Source organism: Carlito syrichta, unplaced genomic scaffold, assembly GCF_000164805.1.
Source record: "Carlito syrichta isolate Samal-C Ts95f unplaced genomic scaffold, Tarsius_syrichta-2.0.1 Scaffold289654, whole genome shotgun sequence".
Taxonomy (NCBI): Eukaryota; Metazoa; Chordata; class Mammalia; order Primates; family Tarsiidae; genus Carlito; species Carlito syrichta.
Window position 1 is genome coordinate 62,554 of NW_007233750.1, and position 21,800 is coordinate 84,353.

Below are 21,800 nucleotides of genomic sequence, written 5' to 3' on the forward strand. Positions count from 1 at the left end.
TGTTTCCTGCAAAGTACGACGTGAAACCATTGTCATAGCATGGGTAGCTTGTGTGCGGAGAAGTCTTGGATTCCTTGACAAGAGGAGTGCCAGAGGAAAGATGGACACTGAAAGGACAGATGGAGAGTGGGAAGCCATTTTTCATCTTGTTCTTAAACCCTGACACAATGATGAGAAAATAGAAGCTATGTTTTTGGAGACATGCACACCTGAGGTAAAATTAACTTTGCCGACTTTGTCTTTTCAGAAACGGACTTCCTGGTGCTGGTATCAGAGGTATCTCATAGCGGCAATCAAGCTTGCCTAGAGTAAAGGGAATTTACAAGGCCTAAGGCATCATGCATTGGGCAAGGATTGCAAAAGTTATGAAACTTGTCATTACAAAAGCTATGACCGCTCAGAGGGGGAGCAGGTGGGGATTCGATCTTCCAGTAAATTGAGCACTATCTACAGGGAAACCAAGGATCCCCCGAAGCTACCCACTGGGAATGCCTAGGAGATAAGGGGAAGTGCACCATCCACTAGCTCTAAGGAATGTCATTTGGGAAGGTGCAGGAGAAGCAGAATCCTTGTCACACCCTTCTCTAGGGGCTATGATAATGTGGGCAAACATTAATGGGTCTCTGTGTCACAGGTTCTCCAAGACATCCACAGGTAGTTGCTAAAGAAGACATGGCAGTCACGTGCAACATCCCCAAGAAAAGGATTTAAGCCAGGATTCTGGGGTCTACTATGCCACACTCACCTAGAGCGTAGGCCCGCTTCCTGTCTGTGGGGCGTGAACCTTTCTTAAATAAATCTTTTCTTCTCTCACCTCTGTGTGCTGCAATCCGTTGCATTTACTTGGATCTCTGGGTTGCCAGCGCCTCCCGGCACCTCTCCCCCTCTCCATCCACCCACCCTCACCCTATCTGGACCCTAACAGACACCACGAAATTATAGCAGCGATAACATGCCCATTTATGTAATTTTTTTTGTAGCAGCTCTCAGCAGCTTGGTGTTTCAAAGAAAGCAGCTGGATGGGTGTCTTTATTTGTTTCTTTATATTTAAAGTAGGCTTCTGGTAGGCAGCATATCGTTGGGTCTTGCTTTTTTATCCAATTTGGCAGTCTCTGACTTTTCATTGGTGTGTTTAGGCCATTTACATTTTAATGTGATTATTGACATAGTCGAGTTTAAATCAGCCATCTTGCTCTTTGTTTTCTATTTGTCCCATCTGTTCTTTTTCCACGTTTCCTCTTTCTCTGCCTTCTTTTGGATTAATTGAGTCTCTTGTAGATCCCATTTTATTTCCTTCGTGGGCTTAGTAACCGTAACTCTTTGCTGTTTTATTTTGCTTGTGGCTCTAGGGTTTACACATACATCTTTAACTTATCACTCTCTGCCTTCCAGGGATATGCTACCACTTCGCATAGCCGAGAAGAATCTTGTAGCAGAATGCTTCCATTTCCCCCTCCCCGAGATTGTTGTCATACCTTTTACTTCTACAAATGTCATAAACCACATACTACATTTTTATTTTTTATGTAAACAGTCAATTATCTTTTAGAGATATTTAAATAAGAGAAAAAGTCTTTTATATTTATCCATTGAATTACTTTTTCCGTGCTCTTCATTCTTTTGTGTAAATGCACATTTCCATGTGAGATAATTTCCTTTATTTTTTGTATCATGAGCCTTCTGGGGATGAATTCTTTCAGCTTTGGTGTGTTGGAAAATTTCATTATTTCACTTTTGCTTTGGAGAGTATTTTTTTCTGGGTAGAGAATTGTAGGTTGACAGTTTTTATTTCGTTCAGTACTTTAAATTGTTGATCTACTATCTTCTGACATTCAAAGTGTTTGAAAAGAAGTCTGGTGCAATTCTTCTCTTTCTCTGCAATCAGTTTTTTCTCTAGCTGCCTATACGATTTTTCTCTTCTTTGTCGTTGGTGTTAAACAATTTGATTATGAAGTATGTTGGTAGAGTTTTCTTCATGTTTCTTATGCTTGAGGTTTACTGAGCTTCTTGGATACGTGTGTTTGTCAAATGTTTTTTTCTGTTCCTTTCCTCCCCCACCTTGGGACAGGTCACTCACGGTCTTCCTTTTTTTTTTTTACCCAATAGTTTCTCTCTGTTTTATTTTGGATAGGTTCTATGGATGTCTTTCAGTTTACTATTTTTTTTTCTTGGAGGCAAATCTGCTGTTTTAACCTCTTCTAGTATATTTGTCTATCTCAGGCTTTGCAGTTTTCATCTCTTGCTATTCTATTTGGGTCCTTTTATATCTTCCCTGTCTTTGCCAAAAAGGCTAAATCTTTTCTCGTTTTAAATAATCTGGAATACAGCGATAAAGTAACTGCGTTGATGTGTTTGTCTACTAATTCTATCATTTGTGCTATTTCTGGGTCAGTTTCAATTGATGGGCTTTCTCCTCATTAGGTGTCAGATTGTTGCTGGGTGGAGTGTGGCACAAAACTTGTGGGATCTTGACTCACTATTGAAAGGAATTTCAGAGCAGCCAGCAAAGTTATTTAAACAGAGTTTATTAGTAAGAGAAAGAGAGGGAAAGAGAGATTCATGTCAGAGACAGCAAACTGGTATGGGTGAATTTCTTGAAAAGAAAAACTGTGTTTTTGCTCTGTTCTAAAAGTTCGATATATTTTCACAATAATTGATATGCTAAAGAGGGTGGAGCACAGGTATCCACTGCAGAGAGATGACTATCTCTCTGTCTCTGATAGATGAGGAGTGTGGGCTTTTCTCAGAACATCCATTTTTATCTTGGTAGGCCAAATTGCCAGACTTGATGATTATGAGCTAAAAGGTGGTCTGATTTACATTTCTATAGCTTTCAGTTCCCAGTCAGGGAACTACCTTGATGGGGTTTTCCTTTGATGAGGGGGTAGGGTGGTGTAGGAGTCCACATTGAATCCACATTCCAGACACAGGGCAGTTTGGCCTGCAGACAAGATGTCTGGATGCTTCCTTATTTTAAACTGAAAACTCATAACAGCAAACCAAACCAGGCAAAGTGAGGTCCAACAGGAGGTCCAAACTTCACCGGTATGATAACCACTTACGTACCTAATCCTGAACCGTACCCCACATCTTTACAATAAAAAGCATTAACAATTAAAAAAATAAACTAAAAACTGCCTATAAGAAATGTATCTATCTATGTCTAACCTGCACTAACTACCCTGCCTCAATATTTTCCTAATTCTATGTGTGCCTGGTAATTTTGGATTAAATGCCAGACATTGTGAATTTTACTTCCTCGGTGCTGGATATTTTTGTATTCCTGTAAGTATTCTTGAGTTTTGTTCTCTGGTGCAGTTAAGTTACTTGGAAACAGTTTGATCCCTTGATTGTTGCTTTGTTAGGCAAGACCACGACTGTGCTTAGCCTAAAGATGATTTTGCCCCACTTACTGAGTCAAAGCCCTCCTGGGTTCTCTATTCAATGGAAATAGAGACTATTCTGGTCTATGTGACCTCTAAATATTGTTCCCTCTAATCTTTTTGGGTGGTTCTTTCTTTAGCCTCAGTAAATTAGGCACTATCTACAGGTGATTTCCTTTCATGCTTATCCCGATCAGTACTTAGCTGAAGACTTGAGATCTTTAGAATTCTTCTTTTATGCGCTCTTTCATCTCTGATACTCTGCCCTGCAAACCTTATCCACCTTGGCCTTTTTGAACTCTCAGCTCTTACTCCTCAAATAAGAGAGATCACTGGGCTCCACCTAGATTCTCCCTCTCTGCACTCATTATCTGGAAATCTTCCCCAGGCCTTAAGCTGAGGCCAATCTTAGGGTCACTTAATTTGTTTCCTATTTCTTGGAGATCAGTGTTCTTCACTGTCTAATGTCCAAGACCTTGAACACACAGTCAAGCTGGGTTCTTATGCGTGCTGCCCAGAAAAATGAAAAACGGGATACAGTCATTACTATGAGAAGTTTAACATCACAAAGCAGTAAAGCGAGGAGGCCCAGAGAAATCTCAATCCACCTCTCTGCAGATTCAGAGGATAAAATTTTTAAAGGGAATTTGGCTGGCAGAGGGATGGGGCTGTCAATTGGTCAACGATGTCATAGGGTAGGGGTGTTGAGACTGTCTTCCTGGAAGTCCCGTGACTGGTAGGGGACTTCCTCATGCTCTGGACCTGGAGGAGTTCAGGTCCTCCAGAGTACAAATTCTGAAAAAGATCTCACATACCATTCTTAGGTGTTACAATCGATTCTGTCTATAAAGCAATTCTCTGTACCATTAGGTACTATGCCCTTGTCTTGTGGAGAGAAACACAGGGGAAGAAACTGAGGCCGCCCACCTACAACCAGTACCGCTTTGCCAGGCACATGAGTGACTTACTTTACAAATGTATCCCCAGCACCAGTCAAGCTCTCAGATGACTAAAGCCCTGACCCCAACTTTTTATTTTTAAGTTGTTTTTATTCTCAAGGGGTACATGCACAGATTTGTCACATGGGTATATTGTATGGTGGTGAGGTCTGGGATGCTATTAAGCCCATCCTTCAAATGGTGTGTATGGCACCCAATAGGTAGTTTTTCAACCCTTGGCCCCCCCCAAGATTCCCCAGCCTCTTGTTCCCATCTTTAAGTTGACGTGTACCTAGCTTTTAGCTCTCAGTTATAACTGAGAACACGGAGTATTCAATTTTGTTTCTGTGTTAATTCACTTAGAAAAATAGCCTCCAGCTGCATCCATGTTCCTGCAAAGGACATGATTTCATTCTTCTTTATGGCTGTGTAGTATTCCATGGTGTGAACATACCACATTTTCTTTATCCAGTCCACTGTTGATGGGCACCTGGGTTGGTTCCATGTTTTTGCTGTTGTGAACAGTGTTGCAATAAACATACAAGTGCAGGTGTCTTTTTCATAGAATGATTTATGCTCCTTTTCGTATATGTCCAGTAGCAGGATTGCTGAATGACCTAACATTTTGATGGCCACCTCATGAGTGAATTTGAGCCAGAATCACCCAGCTAAACCACTCCTGAATTTCTGATCCACAGAAACTGTATGAGATAATACATGTTCATTGTTGTTTTAAACATCCCAAATGTTGGGGCAATTTGTTACTCAGTTTTAGATAACTTGCACATTTTGGTATCTGGAGCTAGAATGCCTTGACACAACCGACAAGTACAGGCAAGAGTATGGACCTGGTGAACAGAGGCTGGGAGGACCCTGAGGAAAGTGCTGGGGAGCTCACACCATTGGCACTGCCTGGTTCACCTGAGCCTGCAGCTGCTCCACCCTCTGCGTGTAAAATCATTGTATCTGCTGCTTCACCTCTGCCTGGACTTCTTGCACCAAATAGCCCCAGATCCATCCTAACCAAAAATATATAGAGGATGGAATTCCGGAAATATGGCTCAGTCTAGCCATGCTGACCTGTTACAGAAGCACTGTGAAATGCTGCTTTGTATTTTCTTTTGAGTTGGAGTCTCACTCTGGCGCTCAGGTTGGAGTGCAGTGGCACGCCCATGGCCACCGCAGTCTTGACCTGCTGGGCTCAGGTGATCCCTCTGCCTCAGCCTTCCAAGTAGCTGGAACTACAGACATATGCCACCACACTTGGCTTGTTTTTGTGATTTATTGTAGAAATGAGGTCTTGTCAAGTTGCCCAGGCTGGTCTCGAACCCTGGGCTCATGCCATCCTCTCACCTCTGCCTCTCAAAGTGCTGGGATTGCAGGTGTGAGTCACTGCCCCCGACTGAAAGGCTCTTATGAAGTTGTCCTTGAGGTGGACCATGTCAGGGGTCAGGAGCAGGGCTGCTGGCACCCATAGCTGCCCGAAGCACTGAAGTGTCAGGGGTGGGGGTGGGGTCCAGGACACAACAGAGAGGAACCCAGACCACCACGAGGAGAGAGGGGGACCTGTATTGTTTTGGAGGGGCAGAGATTGTCTCTGTGAACCGGAAGTAACAGATTTTTTTTATTGAGTTGGAGTCTCTCTCTGTCGCCCAGGCTGGAGTGCAGTGGCACACTTACCACCACCACAGCCTCGACCTGCTGGGCTCAGGCGATCCTTCTGCCTCAGCCTTCCAAGTAGCTGGAACTACAGGTGCACGTCACCACGTCCAACTAACTTTTTGATTTATTGTAGAGACGTAGTCTTGCCATGTTGCCCAGGCTGGTCACGAACCCCTGAGCTCAGGTAATCCTCTCACCTCCGCCTCCCAAAGTGCTGGGTTTACAGGTGTGTGCCACTGTGCCCAGCTGGAAGTAATAGATGTTTTTGGGGTTTTTTTTTGAGTTGGAGTTTCAGTCACCCAGGCCCAGGCTGGAGTGCAGTGGCATGTTCATGGCTACTGCAGCCTCGACCTGCTGGGATTCGGCAATCGTACTGCTTCAGCCTTCCAAGGAGCTGGAACTACAGACATGCGCAACCACACCCGGCTTATTTTTTGATTTATGGTAGTGAGGAGGTCTCACCAAGTTGCCCAGGCTGGTCTCCAACCCCTGAGCTCAGGCAGTCTTCTCACCTCGGCCTCCCAAAGTGCTGGGATTACAGGCGTGAGCCACCGCGCCCAGCCGACTTCATCTTTTCTGACCTGAGTTTCTCTAGCTGTGGGATTCACAATCGTATCTGGATCATTCTGTGGGGAGCCACAGGGAGACATGCCTTACACAGCATCAGGCACAGAATTGGTGTTCATCGACTCGTCTCCATCAGCTCTTGGTCATCATTCACTGTAGCCTAAAACTGGGTTTACGTGTAAACTGTAGGCCATGGCGTGCCCACTTTCCGCACTGGTGTCAGAGCCCTGGGGTGTGGAGCGGGCTGTCCTGCCATGATCTCTCCACATACAGTGATCTTCCCCTTCTGGCAGAACTCGTCAGCTCTGGGTCCTGCTTACATGCGCTCTGGTTCTCTAAGCCTGGAACAACTGTTCTCTCAGCAAGTTTAGATTGGAACGAGGCACGGAGTGGGCAGACACCATCCCCTGTTGGCTGAGGCGAAACAGGGAAAGGAAAAGGATGCTTCCCATGCAGCGAGTCCCTGCCACCTACCATGGCACCTCGCTCAGCTGCCCCACCGGGGGGGCGTCACACCCTGCCCTGGACGCTCACAGCACAGGCCACCTCGGCACCAGGGCCAGCGGCCACGAGGGGCCTGGTACTCACTCCTGAGAGTTCTCTCTCAAAAGCCCCAGCTGCCCCTGCTCCGGGCACTAGGCCCCAGCTGCACTCTGTCCCCAGGGGGCTGGTGGGTTGGGGGGGACCAGGAATACGCCACGACTGCTCACGGGTCATCGTTTATTGAGTCGAGAAGTCACACAAGGTAACATCGTACAGGAAATCATTTCCAGGGCTTAAGAAAAATGATTGTCACTCAGGGTGCTTCACAAAAATTTCTTTTAATGAATAAATAATTTGATGAAATCAAAAATATTTACAATATAAACAAATGGGAAAGCTTTGGATCTGTGAATCTGATCGAAGGGTTTTGCGTTTTTCAGTTAAGCCCTCCCAAGCCTTTCCCTTGGAAACAATACAAATCTGATAGAAACGACAACTCGTACAACATATCTTTGTTCATTACACATTTATCTGTTAGTCCTGGAAAGCTATATAAGCATATATTATGCAACATGTTAAAATACAAATATTACCTAAAATAATATATTATAATGCCAGGTAGCATTCTCCACAGAACACAAACAGACACTCAGCTGTAACAATAACAAAGGATCACGGGCCACAAAATAATACCCCAAAGGTACAAATTCCTTCATAAGAATATAATTGTGCTCTTCTTGGCCAGATGCCTGCGCTGCAAGCCGTGATGAGGGTGCGGTGTTTGACGGCTGGAGGCTGAGGGCATGTCTGTCAGCGGCAGCATTGCTGGGAATTGGGCAGGGCAAGCAGTTTATAAACATTTTCGTAGGCTCTTACAAAGAGCCAATTACGCGAAGCAAAATAAGCATATCGAGAAGTCTTCTCCTCTTTTACGCACCTATCACGGAGTGCCTCGGCTTTGTGGTAGGCAGGGGCATGTCTGCGGAGCCATGTATGCCGTCAGCCAGAGTTCAAGTATTCCAGGGCCACCTCGTAGCAGAACTTGTACTGATCCTGGAAAACAGAAGGGGAACAATGCCAACTCTAGAATACCTAAATGCTGTTTCTATTAAAGCAATTACGGTAGATTAGGGTCTTAATTGTAAGAAATCAAACCAGTAAGGATCTGAATTAGAAATGAGTCAGGATGTCACGGTTCTAAACCCCACACATACGCCCTCTTTGTAGGTGCTCCCCACAAGGCCTGGCGAGATGTGTTGTGATGTCTATACTCACTGGAACTCCTGGAAAGTTCTGAATAACTGGAACTCACGCATAGGTTTGCCCACACACATGCGTTGACTGGTACATCGACATTCTGAGCTTTGTGCAGGAAAATCAAGAGGCAGAAGGAAAGATTACAGAAGCCTGAGGCAGCATCTTCCTGCTTCACTCTCACAGGCTCTCAGTGCCAGGATGGGGCTTCCTTTGTGCTTCCCACACCCTACTAATTTTTATTTTTTTTGTGGAGACTTGGCCTTTCTATGTTGCCCATGCTGGATTCAAACTCCTGGCCTCAAGTGAGCCTCCCACTGCTGCCTCCCTAGTAGCTGGGATTATAGGTGACTGCCACCGTGCCTGGCTTTTGGATAGCAGTCTGCGGGGCTTCCTGGCGAGAATTCAGGAAGCACCTCCTGCGTTCCAGACCCCTTGACCTGGTCCCTGACTTTGATAAGTCCGTGATTCCGGAAGAGAAGGAGAAAACACACGAGGCAGAATGGCCCCCTAACGTGTGCTGTAGGCTGAGTGGGGGAGATGGCAGGTGTTAGGGGGGACTGGCAGCAAGGAGGGGGAAGATGGTGCCTTTCCTGGAGGAGGAAACGGATGCGCGGAGCTGGGGCAGGTGATGATATGCCTTGGTCTGCCCAGGACGGTCCTGGCTTCTACCTGTTGTCCTGGCATAATTACTAGTAGCAATCTCTTTCACTCTCAAAGGGTTCCATTTTGGATATTAAAGTGTGTGGCCATCCTAATCAGGGTTAAAACAGGCATTCCAGGCAGAGGTATCAGGACAATGGAAGGTGAAGAAGAAGTGCTTGAAATCTTCTGGGACCCATAGACCAGTTCTTTATCATGCAAAAAATCCATTCTCATTCCCTCTTTCTCCCTCTCTCTTTCCCTTCCTTCCTTTCTTCCTTTTTTTTCTTTTAAATGGAGACTGGGTTTCACTCTGTCATCCAAGCTGCAGTACAGTGGCATGATCCTGGCACACTGCAGCCTCGAACTCCTGGGCTTAAGTGATCCTTCCACTTCAGCCTCCCAAGTAGCTGAGACTACAGAGGTGTAACACCACACCCTACTAATTTTTAATTTTTTTTGTGGTGACATGGCCTTTCTATGTTGCCCAGGCTGGATTCAAACTCCTGGCCTCAAGTGAGCCTCCCATTGCTGCCTCCCTAGTAGCTGGGATTACAGGTGACTGCCACCGTGCCTGGTTTTTGGATTCATTTTTCAGATCACATAGCGTGGTCTGAGCAAGCTCTGTGTGAGGTCCTGGCCCAGGTGTGGTCTTGGCAGGGGAGGACATTCTGCTCCTGTGTGTGTGCAACCCTGATGGGACCAAGCCTCTGATCAAGCAGAGGGACAGCGGGCTTTTGAGAATGCTCTGCCTCCCGCCCAGCAGGAGTCCAGCCCTCAACAGGGCTCAGCAACTTTCAGGCTCTCTTCCCATTTCAGTCCGAGACAAGCTTTTGCAACACATGCGATTTGACACCACTGTCTCTATCCATCACGGCGGCCACTGCCAAGGAAATGCACCTTCTATTTTCAGTTTTGCCAATTAACTGAAAATAAGGCACCATCTCCCCACTCCCTGCTGCCATCCTCCCTAACACCTGCTCCCCGCCCCCATGAGCCCACAGTGCATGTGAGGGGCCCATTCTGCCTCTCGTGCTGGCTCCTCCTCTTCCGGAATCATTTTAATTGACTCTTTAATTAACTTTTTTTCGTATATGCCTCCTAATGTGTCACTGAGATTTCCTTTCTTCACCTACAATCTGTTCTCTAAATGCCCTGGAAGTCCAACCTACTTATCTGAAGATGAGGGCGGGATTATCCCTCGTTATAGGGTGCACCAGGCTCTTGTATGAACCTGACACATAGTTGAAAGGCAAATGTCGGCGCACATAGAACTGGTGACAAGCCACAGCTCTGGCAGCATCTGATTCAAGCATAAGCATTTATGGCTAGAGACTGGGGCTTACATCGAGAGGTAAAGACAGAAAGTAAACAGATCATTTCAATGCACTGAAGGTTCCCCAAGACTAAAAGTCAGTACATTTAACACACACTAGGAAGGCTGAAATAAAAAGGCAAAAACAAGTGATGGCGAGGATGAGGGGAAGATGGAACCCCTTTGCTGGTGGGGATGTAAATGGGGCAGCCCCTTTGGAGAAGAGTCTGGCAAAAGGTTAAACATAGAATTACCACATGACCTCACATTTCTACTACTGGGTACACACCCAAGAAAACGCAGAATGGGTGTCTATTACATAAAAACTTGTCAACAAATGTCCATGGTGCATTGTTCAAAATAGCCAACAGCCTACATAACTGAAATGACCATCAATTAACAGTGGATAAACAAAATGTCATACAGCTATAAAGTGGAACATTATTTGGCAACGAAAAGGAATGAAATGCTAATACATGCTACAATATGGACAAATTTGAAACATGGATATGTCTTCTGAGTGAAGGAAGTCAGATATAAAAGGGCACACATTGTCTGATTCCATTTACGTGAAATGCTCAGAATATGCAAATCTGTACAGATCAAAAGCAGGCAGGTGGTTACCAGGGACTGGAAGAGAAGGTGGTGGGGAGTGACTGCTAACAGGTGTGGGGTTTCTTTTGGGGGTGATGGAAATGTCAGTTTAAATTGTAGTGATGGTTGCATAACTGTGAATATACTAGAAAACCACTGAATAGTATATTTTAAAAAGGGAAATTTTATAGCATGTGAATTCTCTCTCAATAAAGCTGTTATTTAAAAAAATCACTAGCAGAAAAATGCTGCTCATCTCTGGCTGTGAATCCTGCCTTTAATGTCAATCAAGGGTTCGGGTGGGACTGAAACTGGGCACACACCGACACACAGGCACGAGTGCAGCTGTCTCACTGAGAGGACAACAATAGAGAATGAGAGGACAACAATAGATTTAGGTTAAGAGCATGCTATTGAGAGACCCAAGAAACCAAGAAACTTATTTGCTGTAAAAGTAGTGTTTAGTTCACTATATTTCATATATCCCCACCTCATGTTTACTATATATTTTGTGTATTCCTACCTCATGTATTTTATGAAATCTTAGTACTTTGAATCCTACCTCAGACCCCGTAGAATTAGGCATATGTCGGGTTTTAAGCAGTGTTTGTATTTAGAATCCTTGGGTTAAGCATTGTCAAACCCAAACCAGTAGGCTAACTTATGCTTTTACAACGGGATGTAAAGGATAAAGCGATAAGCCTCTTTCAAACATTCCTACAAGGTGGCACCAGACTTAGAGGAGCCACCTCCTCTCTAGGTGGGCTTTATCACCGGTTTATATCTCAGTGATAATTTACAGCAGTGGCTATGTAAACCTGCAGGGAACAAAGACCTTTATAAAAGTAACTGCCTTGCTATTATAAGCTTGCTATTATAAATTCCCAGAATTAGTATATGATTTTCTACCCCACATTCACTGTATGTGTTTGCAGCATTCATATTTAAAACTTTGTTAAGTTTGGCTTTTGTTGTCCCATAATGACTATGCAAAAGTTAAGCAAACAAGCTTTCCTAAGTAAGCCTTGGGCTGGATCGGTAAACTAAAAGGGCTAATGTAACCCTTTGTCTGCCGGCCCAGGTTACTTCATAAGCCGAGACTGTATGGACCTAACTTATCTAACATTTCACTCGACCCATTACGTGGGTTTCTGTCAATCACGGGCAGCACCAACCAATACCAGGTATTCCCGTACCCATTAGGAGAAATTACCCAATCATGTAAAATCAAGTTTGGAGTTCTTTCCCCTCCCTCTGTAATTGTGCATAAAAACTGCTTGCCATTGTGAATCAGGGCTCTGGTCCCTGAAGCTGCTGCTTCGGGCGTGAGCCCAGACTCGAGCCTGAATAAAGACCCTCGTGTGTTTGCATCGGAGCTGGCTCTTTGTGGTCTCTATATCTCTCTCATTAGAGTCCCGGGTTCAACACTCACAACATTGGTATTCTAGGGGTCACGGGTCTGAGTGCTCCACAGTGACCAGGAGACTCAGGACCGATGAACCCCGAGACCCTGGCCAGTCAGTTTTCCTCCTGTTACAAACGGGGGGCTGGGTCCTTACGTAAGTTTCCCTTCCAGCTTTGTCCACCTAGAATTCTGTAATTTCAAGACTTGGCTTGCTCTTATCTTAAAGCAAACTGATAACGGATGAGAAGGTGTTCTTTAAACTAACTCATCTTGCAGATAACAGGTATTCCACCACAGTGTTCCACCATTTCCCTCAACTGACCACTCTCTTCCCACACACATGGGCAAGGCAATATGTAGACTTTTTTTTTCAACTCTTTAGTTGGAAAATTTATCACTTGCTCTAGGCAGCATTATATTTCAGATCTAGAATTTGTTATTTTAGGATTTGATACTTTTATTTTCAGAATATTTAAAAGAGATAATTAGAATTCTAAAATGATAAAAGGTCATGGAGTCTGTCGGATCGCCAGGCTAACACACCAGCTATGAAGTGCTCCAGTCATTTTTCTTGTTTTTGTGAATCACAAGAACAATCTTTTTCATGGAAATCTAAGCGATCCGGCACCTTATGGCATAAAAATAATTTTGTACAAACCTAACTGTGCAGTTACCTCCAGTGACTCCTGTGAACCTTCCTCTTGACGTATTAAAGTGTGCCGAGTGGGAAATGCAGCACTGCCCTCAGGCCCCAGCACAGGCCAAACGCGGGAGGGGCTTTAGGCTTTGCAGTTGAGGAGCTGCTGCCTGGACACCCCCGAAGCTGCTCTGTCTCAGGCATGACTATCATTTCCGAAATGAATTCTCCCTCTCCCATCTTTTCGCTCCTGAGAAAGCTGCCAAGTCCCACAGATTCTGTGATGACTTGTTTCCGAATCAGGAAAATAAGGAGCAGGAGCAGGAAGACCATACACTGCTGTGTCCCTCCCCCAAGCACCTGGGTAAACGCCTTGTATCTTCCCACACTGGAAACTGATTGCACTTGATCACCAGGTATGGGCCTATCTTCCGCAGTTTCCTCTCTCAGCTCACTTGCTTTTGAACAGTATAATTAAGCCACATGAGCCATCCCTGTGCTTTGGGGAAAAAAAGAACTTTTATGCCCTGCTCCCGAGTGCTCCCAGTTTGGGTGACATTAGCTGGCTTCAGGTTTGAGAAGCGCCGTGTGCAGGGTCCTCTCATCCTCACGTGGGAACACGACAGGGCGACTGGTTGTTCCTCCCCAAGAACCCAGCACTGTCCCCACTCCAGACCACGCTTTTTGTACCTGTGAAGAGGGAGAAGGGGAGATCTGAAAGGGAACTGCAAGTTGAGGTTCTCTGTTGAAAGTCCCTGGCTGGCTCAGGGAGGGTGTCACGAGGCCAGAACGCCAGCAGGCAGTGCAGGGAGCCCCCTGGAAGGGCTGGCAGTTGCGTGGGCACTTCAAACACTCACATCTACTGCCCAGAAGAGTCAAAGGAAGCGCCCACGCAGCTGACCTGGGGCAATGCCTCCCTCCCGAGGCACCTGCCTTTGAAACTAAGACAGGTCTCACAATCGAGGTTGCAGCCTCCAGGCTAGAAAAATCCTTCTGCTGAATACCCTGCCAGGAGGGCGAAGTGGGCCCTGTTATTGTGGTGGAATCCTTTGGTTCAATGTTCCCAGCCAGGTCACCACAGGTGGCCAACTACTCTGTGCCAAGGAGAACAAGACATTTACATCACCACTAAACAGCTGCGTATCTAGCGATGATGAAATGGGTTGTTACGTTCATCTTTAGCTTTAAGAAATGTAGGCCAAACTTTCTTCACTAAAGCCCTATGCAAAATCCGCACCCAGTTTCCTATTCAGACCCCACTGCTGACAGTCTCAGCCTCCCCCCAGGTTAGAGAGGGCAGCAGGCACAGCTTGGGTTGGACTTGATGCTGGCCGCAGAGAAGCAGTGTTCTGTCACTCAGCACATAGTGGCTGGGTATCTCCTGGGAGCCACGTATGGGCACCTTGGCCCCAGCCTCAGGGGAGCAGAGTCTGGGGTTGGGGGAGGGTTTGGGGCATTAGCAAAAATTATTATAAACCTTCCTTGAGGGGCATGAGGACTGACTGCAGGAGAATCAGGGTGCTGAGTGTAGATCAGGGACCTACGTCCTACATCCTCTGCCCTGACATGTATGCTGGCACACATACATGCACAACTATGGAGAGGATAGTCTGTACACCCCAGCTAGTAGACTGTGTTGTCTGCACAAGGGGGAGAGCTGTAGGCTCCATGCCATATGCCATTTTGCAGGCAAATCTACTGTACAGTACATTGTTTTTTGTATTCTTCTGAGATCAGAGGAGATCGGGCACATCTGGGTGGTATGGCTGTAGTCTATTTTCTGGACACTGAAGAGGAAGGGAAGCTGAGTCTGGGTGGCCAGCTGTATGCTACAGAGTGGGCACCTCAAAATGGCGTGGCAGATCTGGACAGGGGCCTGGCTCTGGAATAAGCAGGATGGAGTGGGGGGGGGCAGGCAGGTGATGGGCATGCCGCAAATGCAGGACAGAGGAGGGACAGGCCTGCTAACCCTCCACCAAGTTTCTCAGGTCTTTGGCCCATTCAGCTCACCTGGTTGGAGCTCCTGAATTTCGGGCTCGGGTGCGCTGGGTTGGGCAGGGCAGGCTGGACCTTGGTATTTCTGAAAGCTCCTAGGTGGTTCTCATGTGTAACCTGGCTGAGAGCAAGTTTAGACACTCACTTCTTGAGCTGGGCTCCTGGGCTGAAGCCAGGCCCCAATCAATTGAATCAGAATCTCTAGGCAGGCTGGGGATCAGAAATTTTTTTTAAGGATCCCAGGTGACTTCAGTTTGAGAACCGCTGCAGAGGGTATGTTGTTTTCTCAATCTTTTTTTTTTTTTTTTTTTTTTTTGAGTAAGTAGGAATTTATTAGAAGATAGAAAAGCTCTTGGCAGTGGGCGGGGTCCCGAAAGAGGGTTGCTGACTGTTTTCTCAATCTTACAAGGCATGTAGTGGGGGGTGGGGCTATCCTCATAATTGCTCTGAGATGCAGCTTTGTATGTGCTGATTGTGTTCCCGCTCTGCTCCCAGGCCCCCTTTGCTGTTCACAATTCAGACTACCCAGTGCACATGTGGGCTTGCCAGGTAACCAGTAACCAACTAACCCAGCGAGTATTGACGACTGGAACCTTCCTAACTGGGGCCTTCCCTTTGAGACTCCCATTCTGTGATACTCAGTTATACTCTGTTTGGAATGCTCAGCTAATGGTTTTGTGTAAGTGTTGATTTCCCCCCTTGCCTTTCCATCTACAACAGGCCCTAGGAGACTGTTGGTGTCCAGCCTCTAAGCAGGTGCAGCATGGGAGGCTCCTCGTGGGAGTCTCCTTGTGGGTGGATGAAGTTCAGTGGGCTGGGAGCTGGGATTTGAAAATCTGGATCTGGCTTGTACTAGTCACAAAACTCTAGTTTCCTTATGTGCACGGGGGTGCAGCCACAGTGCTTTCCCTGTCTGTTTGAAGACTGTGAGATAAGCATTTCAATGGTTCATTTTCAGAGCTTGCATAGCAGGCTTACAGGTAGGACAACTGCAAGAAGCACATGTTCCAGAAAATCCCTGAACAAACAGGATGGAGGGGATGACACATTACCCTAGGGAAACAGAAACCTTAGAAAGCCCAGAAGGAAGGGGGGGAGGGGGTTGAGTAACATGAATACCCCCTCCCCTGGACATCCCCTGCCAAGAAAGCCCACCAAAACCAATGGCCAAAGGGGACAAGGAACCAATCAGGTCTGACCAATGGAGAGGGGATATGCCACCTTATTCAATCCAGCCCCTCAATAAGGGAAAAATGAAATTTAGGTGACATTCATGGAAGATTGTAACCATATAATACTCAGCCAATGAGGAACCAGGGGCCCTAGGGACTCGTGCACTAGGGGATAAATTGTTTGTTATATTTTTACCAGGTGTGTCTGCCTATCAGACACCTGATCTTGCAGGACCACCATTAAAGTCTCGCTTCTGCTACATTCTGTGTCTCTGTGTTTACCCTTTGATTTTGGATGGGTGAGTTTGTTTCTCCCAAGATGGCTGAGTATAATGTGGTAACATATGGGACAGGTTTGGTAAACAGAAAAACCCTGTAGGCTTCTATGATCAGTGTTTGTTGTTGTTGATGTTTTTAAGACATAATACACACACCGTAAAACTGACCCTTTTAAAAGATACTGTTGTTAAATAAAGTTCATGGGAGGTCACTGTTTTGGATGAGGCCACTGCACTCGGCCCCAACAAACCAGACCAAACCAGAATAGAGTCACTTGCTAGGTGCCACATGCCCAAACAAAGCTTAGAAATGATACACAGCAACCAAATGAAGGGGCCAGTTTACTGGGCCAGTGTGGCAGGGAATCCCTTCTGTGTTATCCCATAATGGAAGTGACTTTGCAATGACCAGTCGACCGGTCTGCTTTTTGTTCCTTGTTTCTGCTTCCTCCTGCCCTTTTCTGCAATACAAAGCCAAATCCTCTGCTCAGCTCATTGAACACCCACTTATTTTTTAGAATGAGATGTTGCTTGATTCCAGGATTGCTAATAACAGCCAATTAGAGCTTTAAGTTAAGTCTGTTGTAATTTTGTCTTTGGACGCAGTTCAGTGGTTCTCAGTATACTTACAGAATAGTACGCAAGCTATATTTAGAACAATTCCATCATCTCAAAAAGAAACCCTGTGCCTATGTGCGAGCCCCCAGCCCTTGTTGACCACTCCTCTGCTCTCTGTCTCATGGTTTTGTCCATTCTGAACATTTCATGGACATGGAATCATACAGCATGTGGCTTTTTATAATTGGCTTAATATTCTCAGCCCACTTTACAGATGAGAAAACCAAGGTTAAGGAAGGACTTGTGTTTTGCATCCCCAATAAGTTACATGCTTTCTAGGGAGAGGCCATGCCTTCCTCTCTTGCATTCACCACCATGCCCAGCAAATGCTGCACATAGAACAGAGGCTGAGAAATACATGTTGGATAGAATTGGATTAAGATAAGACTCTGGCTGATCATTCCACTGACATGCTAGCAAGTAACATTTTACTATCTTAGCAGCCGAGGCCAGCATTTCTCTTGAATGGGAGACAATCACTGTTTGGGAAAACAGCACAGAATTAAGTGGGCTTTGGGGGAAGCTGGAAAACCCAAGGGCGTGTGTGCTCGGCAGAAATGTATTTTCCTCCTGAGAAGGAGGACATAAGAAAGAGGGGATAGTCATGGGGCATGTTGGGACGAAAGAGGGAGGAAGAGAAGGGAGCCAGTGACATGGGGGAGGGGAGGGCAGGTGCAGTCCCTGAGCAATGCCTTTGCGGGACGGTGGCCAGGGAAAGCTAGGTGATGATGCTCCGTGTTCTATTTCACATGTGCCCTGGTGTGCAGACTGCATGAATCCATGCTTTTGAGTAGGGGTGGTGCCCAGTAATGCAGGGAAGGCATGACTTTCAGGTCTGGGTTTCTGTGGAGCAAACTTAGGGGTCAAAGATGTCACGAGACTGTGAGTTCCCAGGCCCCTAAGACAAACCCTGAGAGATTCCTGGACTTCTATTGGAGATCTGGGCCAATCTTACTTGGATTGTAAGTAAGCTCAAAACAGGGGAGGATGTAAGTGTATATCTGCCTGGAGAAGTAGCTTTGCCAGCCTCCCCCGGGGCATTTGGGCAGATGATGGGTCGTGTTGGTAGGCACGAGGCTGGTGGAGAGCAGTCTTCCAAGGTTTCCACCACCTCCCAGGGGATGCGACATTTCTCTAGGTAAGATGTGCCCCTAAAGGTCGATCCTCTTTTAAGAGACTGGGCCCTGGGAACTTCAGAAACCAAGCGAGGGAGACAAAGGTGACAGGATGCTGCGGGTTAAGGCAGCTGATTTCCAGCGATTATGATCGCTTCAAAGGAGCTCAGGCACCAGGGACTCCATCTGCATCTAACCAGGCAAGTCTCGGGAAATCTCAGACTGTGCTGTCCTTGTCTGCCCTCTGGGGACCTAGTTCTTTGATGGGGACTTGAGGCTGGCTGAAGAGATGAATCACTTAGAACCTGGACTGGAAAAGGGGTCAGGAGAAAATGCAGCTGCCTGCTGGGGATACAGAAAATCTGGTCTTGTGTTAGACATTATTTTGCCTCCTGGAAATCCACTGGCTTTTCTCCAGAGCCCCCAAAACTAAAGGTGTGGAAAAATCCATCTTTAAGTTCTTCTGGATCTCCCATGGGGGTGCTACACCTTAAAAAGCCCAGATGAATTCTCAAACTCAGAAGCAATTCAGAAAAATAAGGGCTATATAGGAGGTGGAGAGAGATAGAGAACCCTCTGTCATTCATTCCACCCTGGCATAGAAGGTACAGTGATAGAGTTATCCTGCTCTGAATGGAAGGGGCCATTCTGGGATTCAGTCTCCCATGTGATGTGTGAGGAGACCCAGCGGGACCAGGCCAGGTCCCTTCTGAGGCCACTAGGAAGCACACCCTGGGCTGCCTGACACACTTATCATTCTCTGAAGATGCAGCTAGGAGAGTTCAGCATACTGCTTGTTTCGGCTGCTGCTACAGCATTCTGTGCTTCAGATATACTCAGGTCCCAGATGGCCTGTTAAGACAGTACGATCATACCAGACTTTATCACTCTGACCTAAGTTAATTAATTCCCTGAGCCAGCATACACATGTATGAACACCAAAGTAAACAGAAATTGTACTTACAGGCAAAGACAAACAACAAGCATTTCTATTCAATTCTAGAAGCTTCAAACCCACTGAAAAGAGCAGGGAGACTTTCTTTACTGGTCACCAGATACCAGTGATAACAGTCACTATGACAGATTTATCAGACAGTCTTCTGAGGAAATTGCAAAACTTTCCTACAGTTCTCGGCTACTGACTTTATCCTATCACTGGTACTGACCTTTGGCGGTCTTGGCACCCAGGGATCTCATTTTCTCCATTAGAATTACGCGTAACGACAGCGACTCCTAAGTTATTACAGAACAGTGGGCTGGGACCACAAGCTCCCTTCCAGTTTGACCACCGGAGCCTCCATTAATTTCATGAAAAATCACCCCGTCCTTTTGTCTGCACCACTGATTTGGAAAAGCCCATTGTCCCTGCCCATAAAAACTGGTGAGTGATGAGAGCTGCAGCTGGAGCCCTGAGAGGAGAGGCCTGCAAGGGTCTCTTTCTAACGATCTGCTAACTCAGGCTGCAGTGAGAGGCAATGGCATTTTAAAAAAATCAAGGTCAACTTTGCCCAAGTACCAATCAGAGTTTGGAGGCTGCATATCTGTCCCCGAGTCAGTGAGGTTAAATACCATGCGAAGACACAAGCAGAGATTTAATTCCTGCATTCGTTTCCCTCCTCTGTCAGCCTCCACTCAGGCCACTGCAGGGCTACTCTCAATGGCTCCCATTCCTGGAGACTGGGAATTCCAGGGTGGTAGAACATTCAGGGAGGGACCCTTTCAGCCCCTCCACAGGAACCTGTCACTACTTCAAGGGCACTTTTGGTGCTTTTGCCTCACGACGGCATCATGCCTGCAGCTCCCACACCCTCAACAACCACTTCTCTCCCTTTGTGGTTTTCAAAACACTTCTGCATATCTCTGCACACTGCGTCACCTCAATAAGCTAATATTATCCCTCATTTACAAAGCAAAAACCCAAGGGACTCGTCCAAAGACATTGTCATGGCACACTTAATGTGTCTATGGCCACCTAACTAGAATTAGTAGCAGAGCTCAGACTAGAATTTGGGTTTTCGCGGGCTTCCCGTAGGGGAGTGAAGAGGGGCAGGAGTCTGGGGAGCACAGTTCTTTTTGCCCCTTCTTGAAGCCAACGGGCTAATTGCTGACGGTTCTGAGCATGTGCACCTGGCCAAGTGGGCGTTCTGCCCAATTCCGCAGCCAGCAACCATGCTTCTTGCAAATGAACTGACTGAGAACCGTATCTGGGAGAAGCAGATGCCCCTGGAGGATGGCTCGTGCAGAGCAGGGCTGGTTGTCAGTGGTCACTATTACAAGCCAGCTGGGGGCACTGTATAATGACTTCTCAAGTTGCAGATGGAGACCATGGCTACTTCCTCAACTTCAGCTTGAAATTCGACTCTCTCTTCAGTGTCTTTATTTTATTTTTTAACCTTAATCCCGCAGCTGCAGTGCAGTGGACCAGGGTACATTGGCTTTCAGAGCTTGTCAGCATCTGCCATCTCTTCCTCCTCCTCCCCACCCCCAGGTCATTCTCCAGATCTCCCATCTTGGATTATTCCTGCTGTTTCCTTCAGATCCTTCCTCCACTCACAGAGAAGTGCAAAAACCTAATCTAAAAGCTTCCTCCTTTAAGCTATTCTACTATTCTTGAATCACGGTGGTTGGCATTTCAACAGCTCCACATAAAAAGAGATTTCATGAAATACTCTAAGAAAATAATTGCGCCTAGTCCTTTGTTTCTCAGCTCCTTTAATCCTTTTCTCAGATATGGCCACCATAATTAAATGCAATATTCTGGATGTCAAACTGAAATTCACAGCTTTGATAAATATTAGGCGATTAAGCTATTTATAAAATATATAATTTGAAAATCTGGCATTTCATGTGCTATGATTATTTCTTTTGCGTGAAGACTAAGTGCTTAGCCACGTGGAAGGCACTGCCAGGAAGGGAAATTAATAAGGATGTTCACTTGTGAGTTTCAACTATCCCCACATTTCAAATGAGTTGGAGACAAAGTCTCCTTGTGAAAGAGCAAAGTAAGAAAAGAAGAGGGAGAAAAAGAAAGAAGGGAAAAAGTTCCACAAGCAAAGTGATTACATTATGGTTTGCGAGTCTCTTCCTCTATGAACCAGCTTCACTGCAAATCAGCGAATCAGGGAGCTGGTATGGAGTTCTATGCTAACAGGGGTGCCCAGGAAGTGTCCTACCAGGAGGTCCACCATGTTTGGCTTGTTGTTCCTCAGTGTCTTCACAGCATGGAAGACGTCCACGGTTCTCTGGTGCCGGAGCATCTCGCAGACGATGCTGATGGCACAGAACGTCCCACTGCGGCCTCCCCCGTTCCTGTCATAAAAGAAATCAGGTGATTGGACTGCACTTCTTGCATACACCCGTGGAAACATGCGGCCTATATCCCGGTGATCCAGTGATGATGAAGGCCTCTGAGGCTGGGCGTCTCTGCACCTGGGCCCCGTTCTTCTACTCAGAGTGAATGGAGCAAGTCAGCTGCTGCACTTGACCACAGGTCGCCTGACTGGAGATCCCTTCCCAGCTTTGCCTCAGCCCTGGATTGTTATCTGATATGTACCTCACAGATTTTCATAGAAAGGGTCCATAGGGGAAAACTGTCAATGAACCAGTGCCTTATGTAGAGTCTGCCAGGAAAATTGGTGTGATGAGGATGGGTTATGTTTAAAGAGATACCTGGCCTTTTAAAAAGTTCATTTGTACTACATGAAAGAGATTGGGAGTAGCAGATCATTGCTGGGGGTGGGGG

The 21,800-nt window shown here is 46.3% G+C and overlaps 1 protein-coding gene across 4 annotated transcripts in view; it reads right to left on the minus strand.

Annotated features, from left to right (window-relative positions):
- Positions 1-7,351: 7,351 nt before the first annotated feature.
- The window catches only part of LOC103256486 (receptor-type tyrosine-protein phosphatase mu), a 184,463-nt gene continuing 170,014 nt past the window's right edge, over positions 7,352-21,800 (minus strand). For 2 of the 4 annotated variants that reach the window (XM_008054339.1, XM_008054337.1), the window contains 2 exons: positions 21,232-21,367; positions 7,352-8,086 (listed from right to left, as the gene is read on the minus strand). In XM_008054339.1, the coding sequence (XP_008052530.1) occupies positions 8,033-8,086; positions 21,232-21,367 (190 nt within the window). In that variant the 3' untranslated portion in view covers positions 7,352-8,032. The remainder of the gene's footprint in view (positions 8,087-21,231; positions 21,368-21,800) is intronic. The other 2 variants (XM_021710547.1, XM_021710546.1) reach the window with 1 other exon arrangement.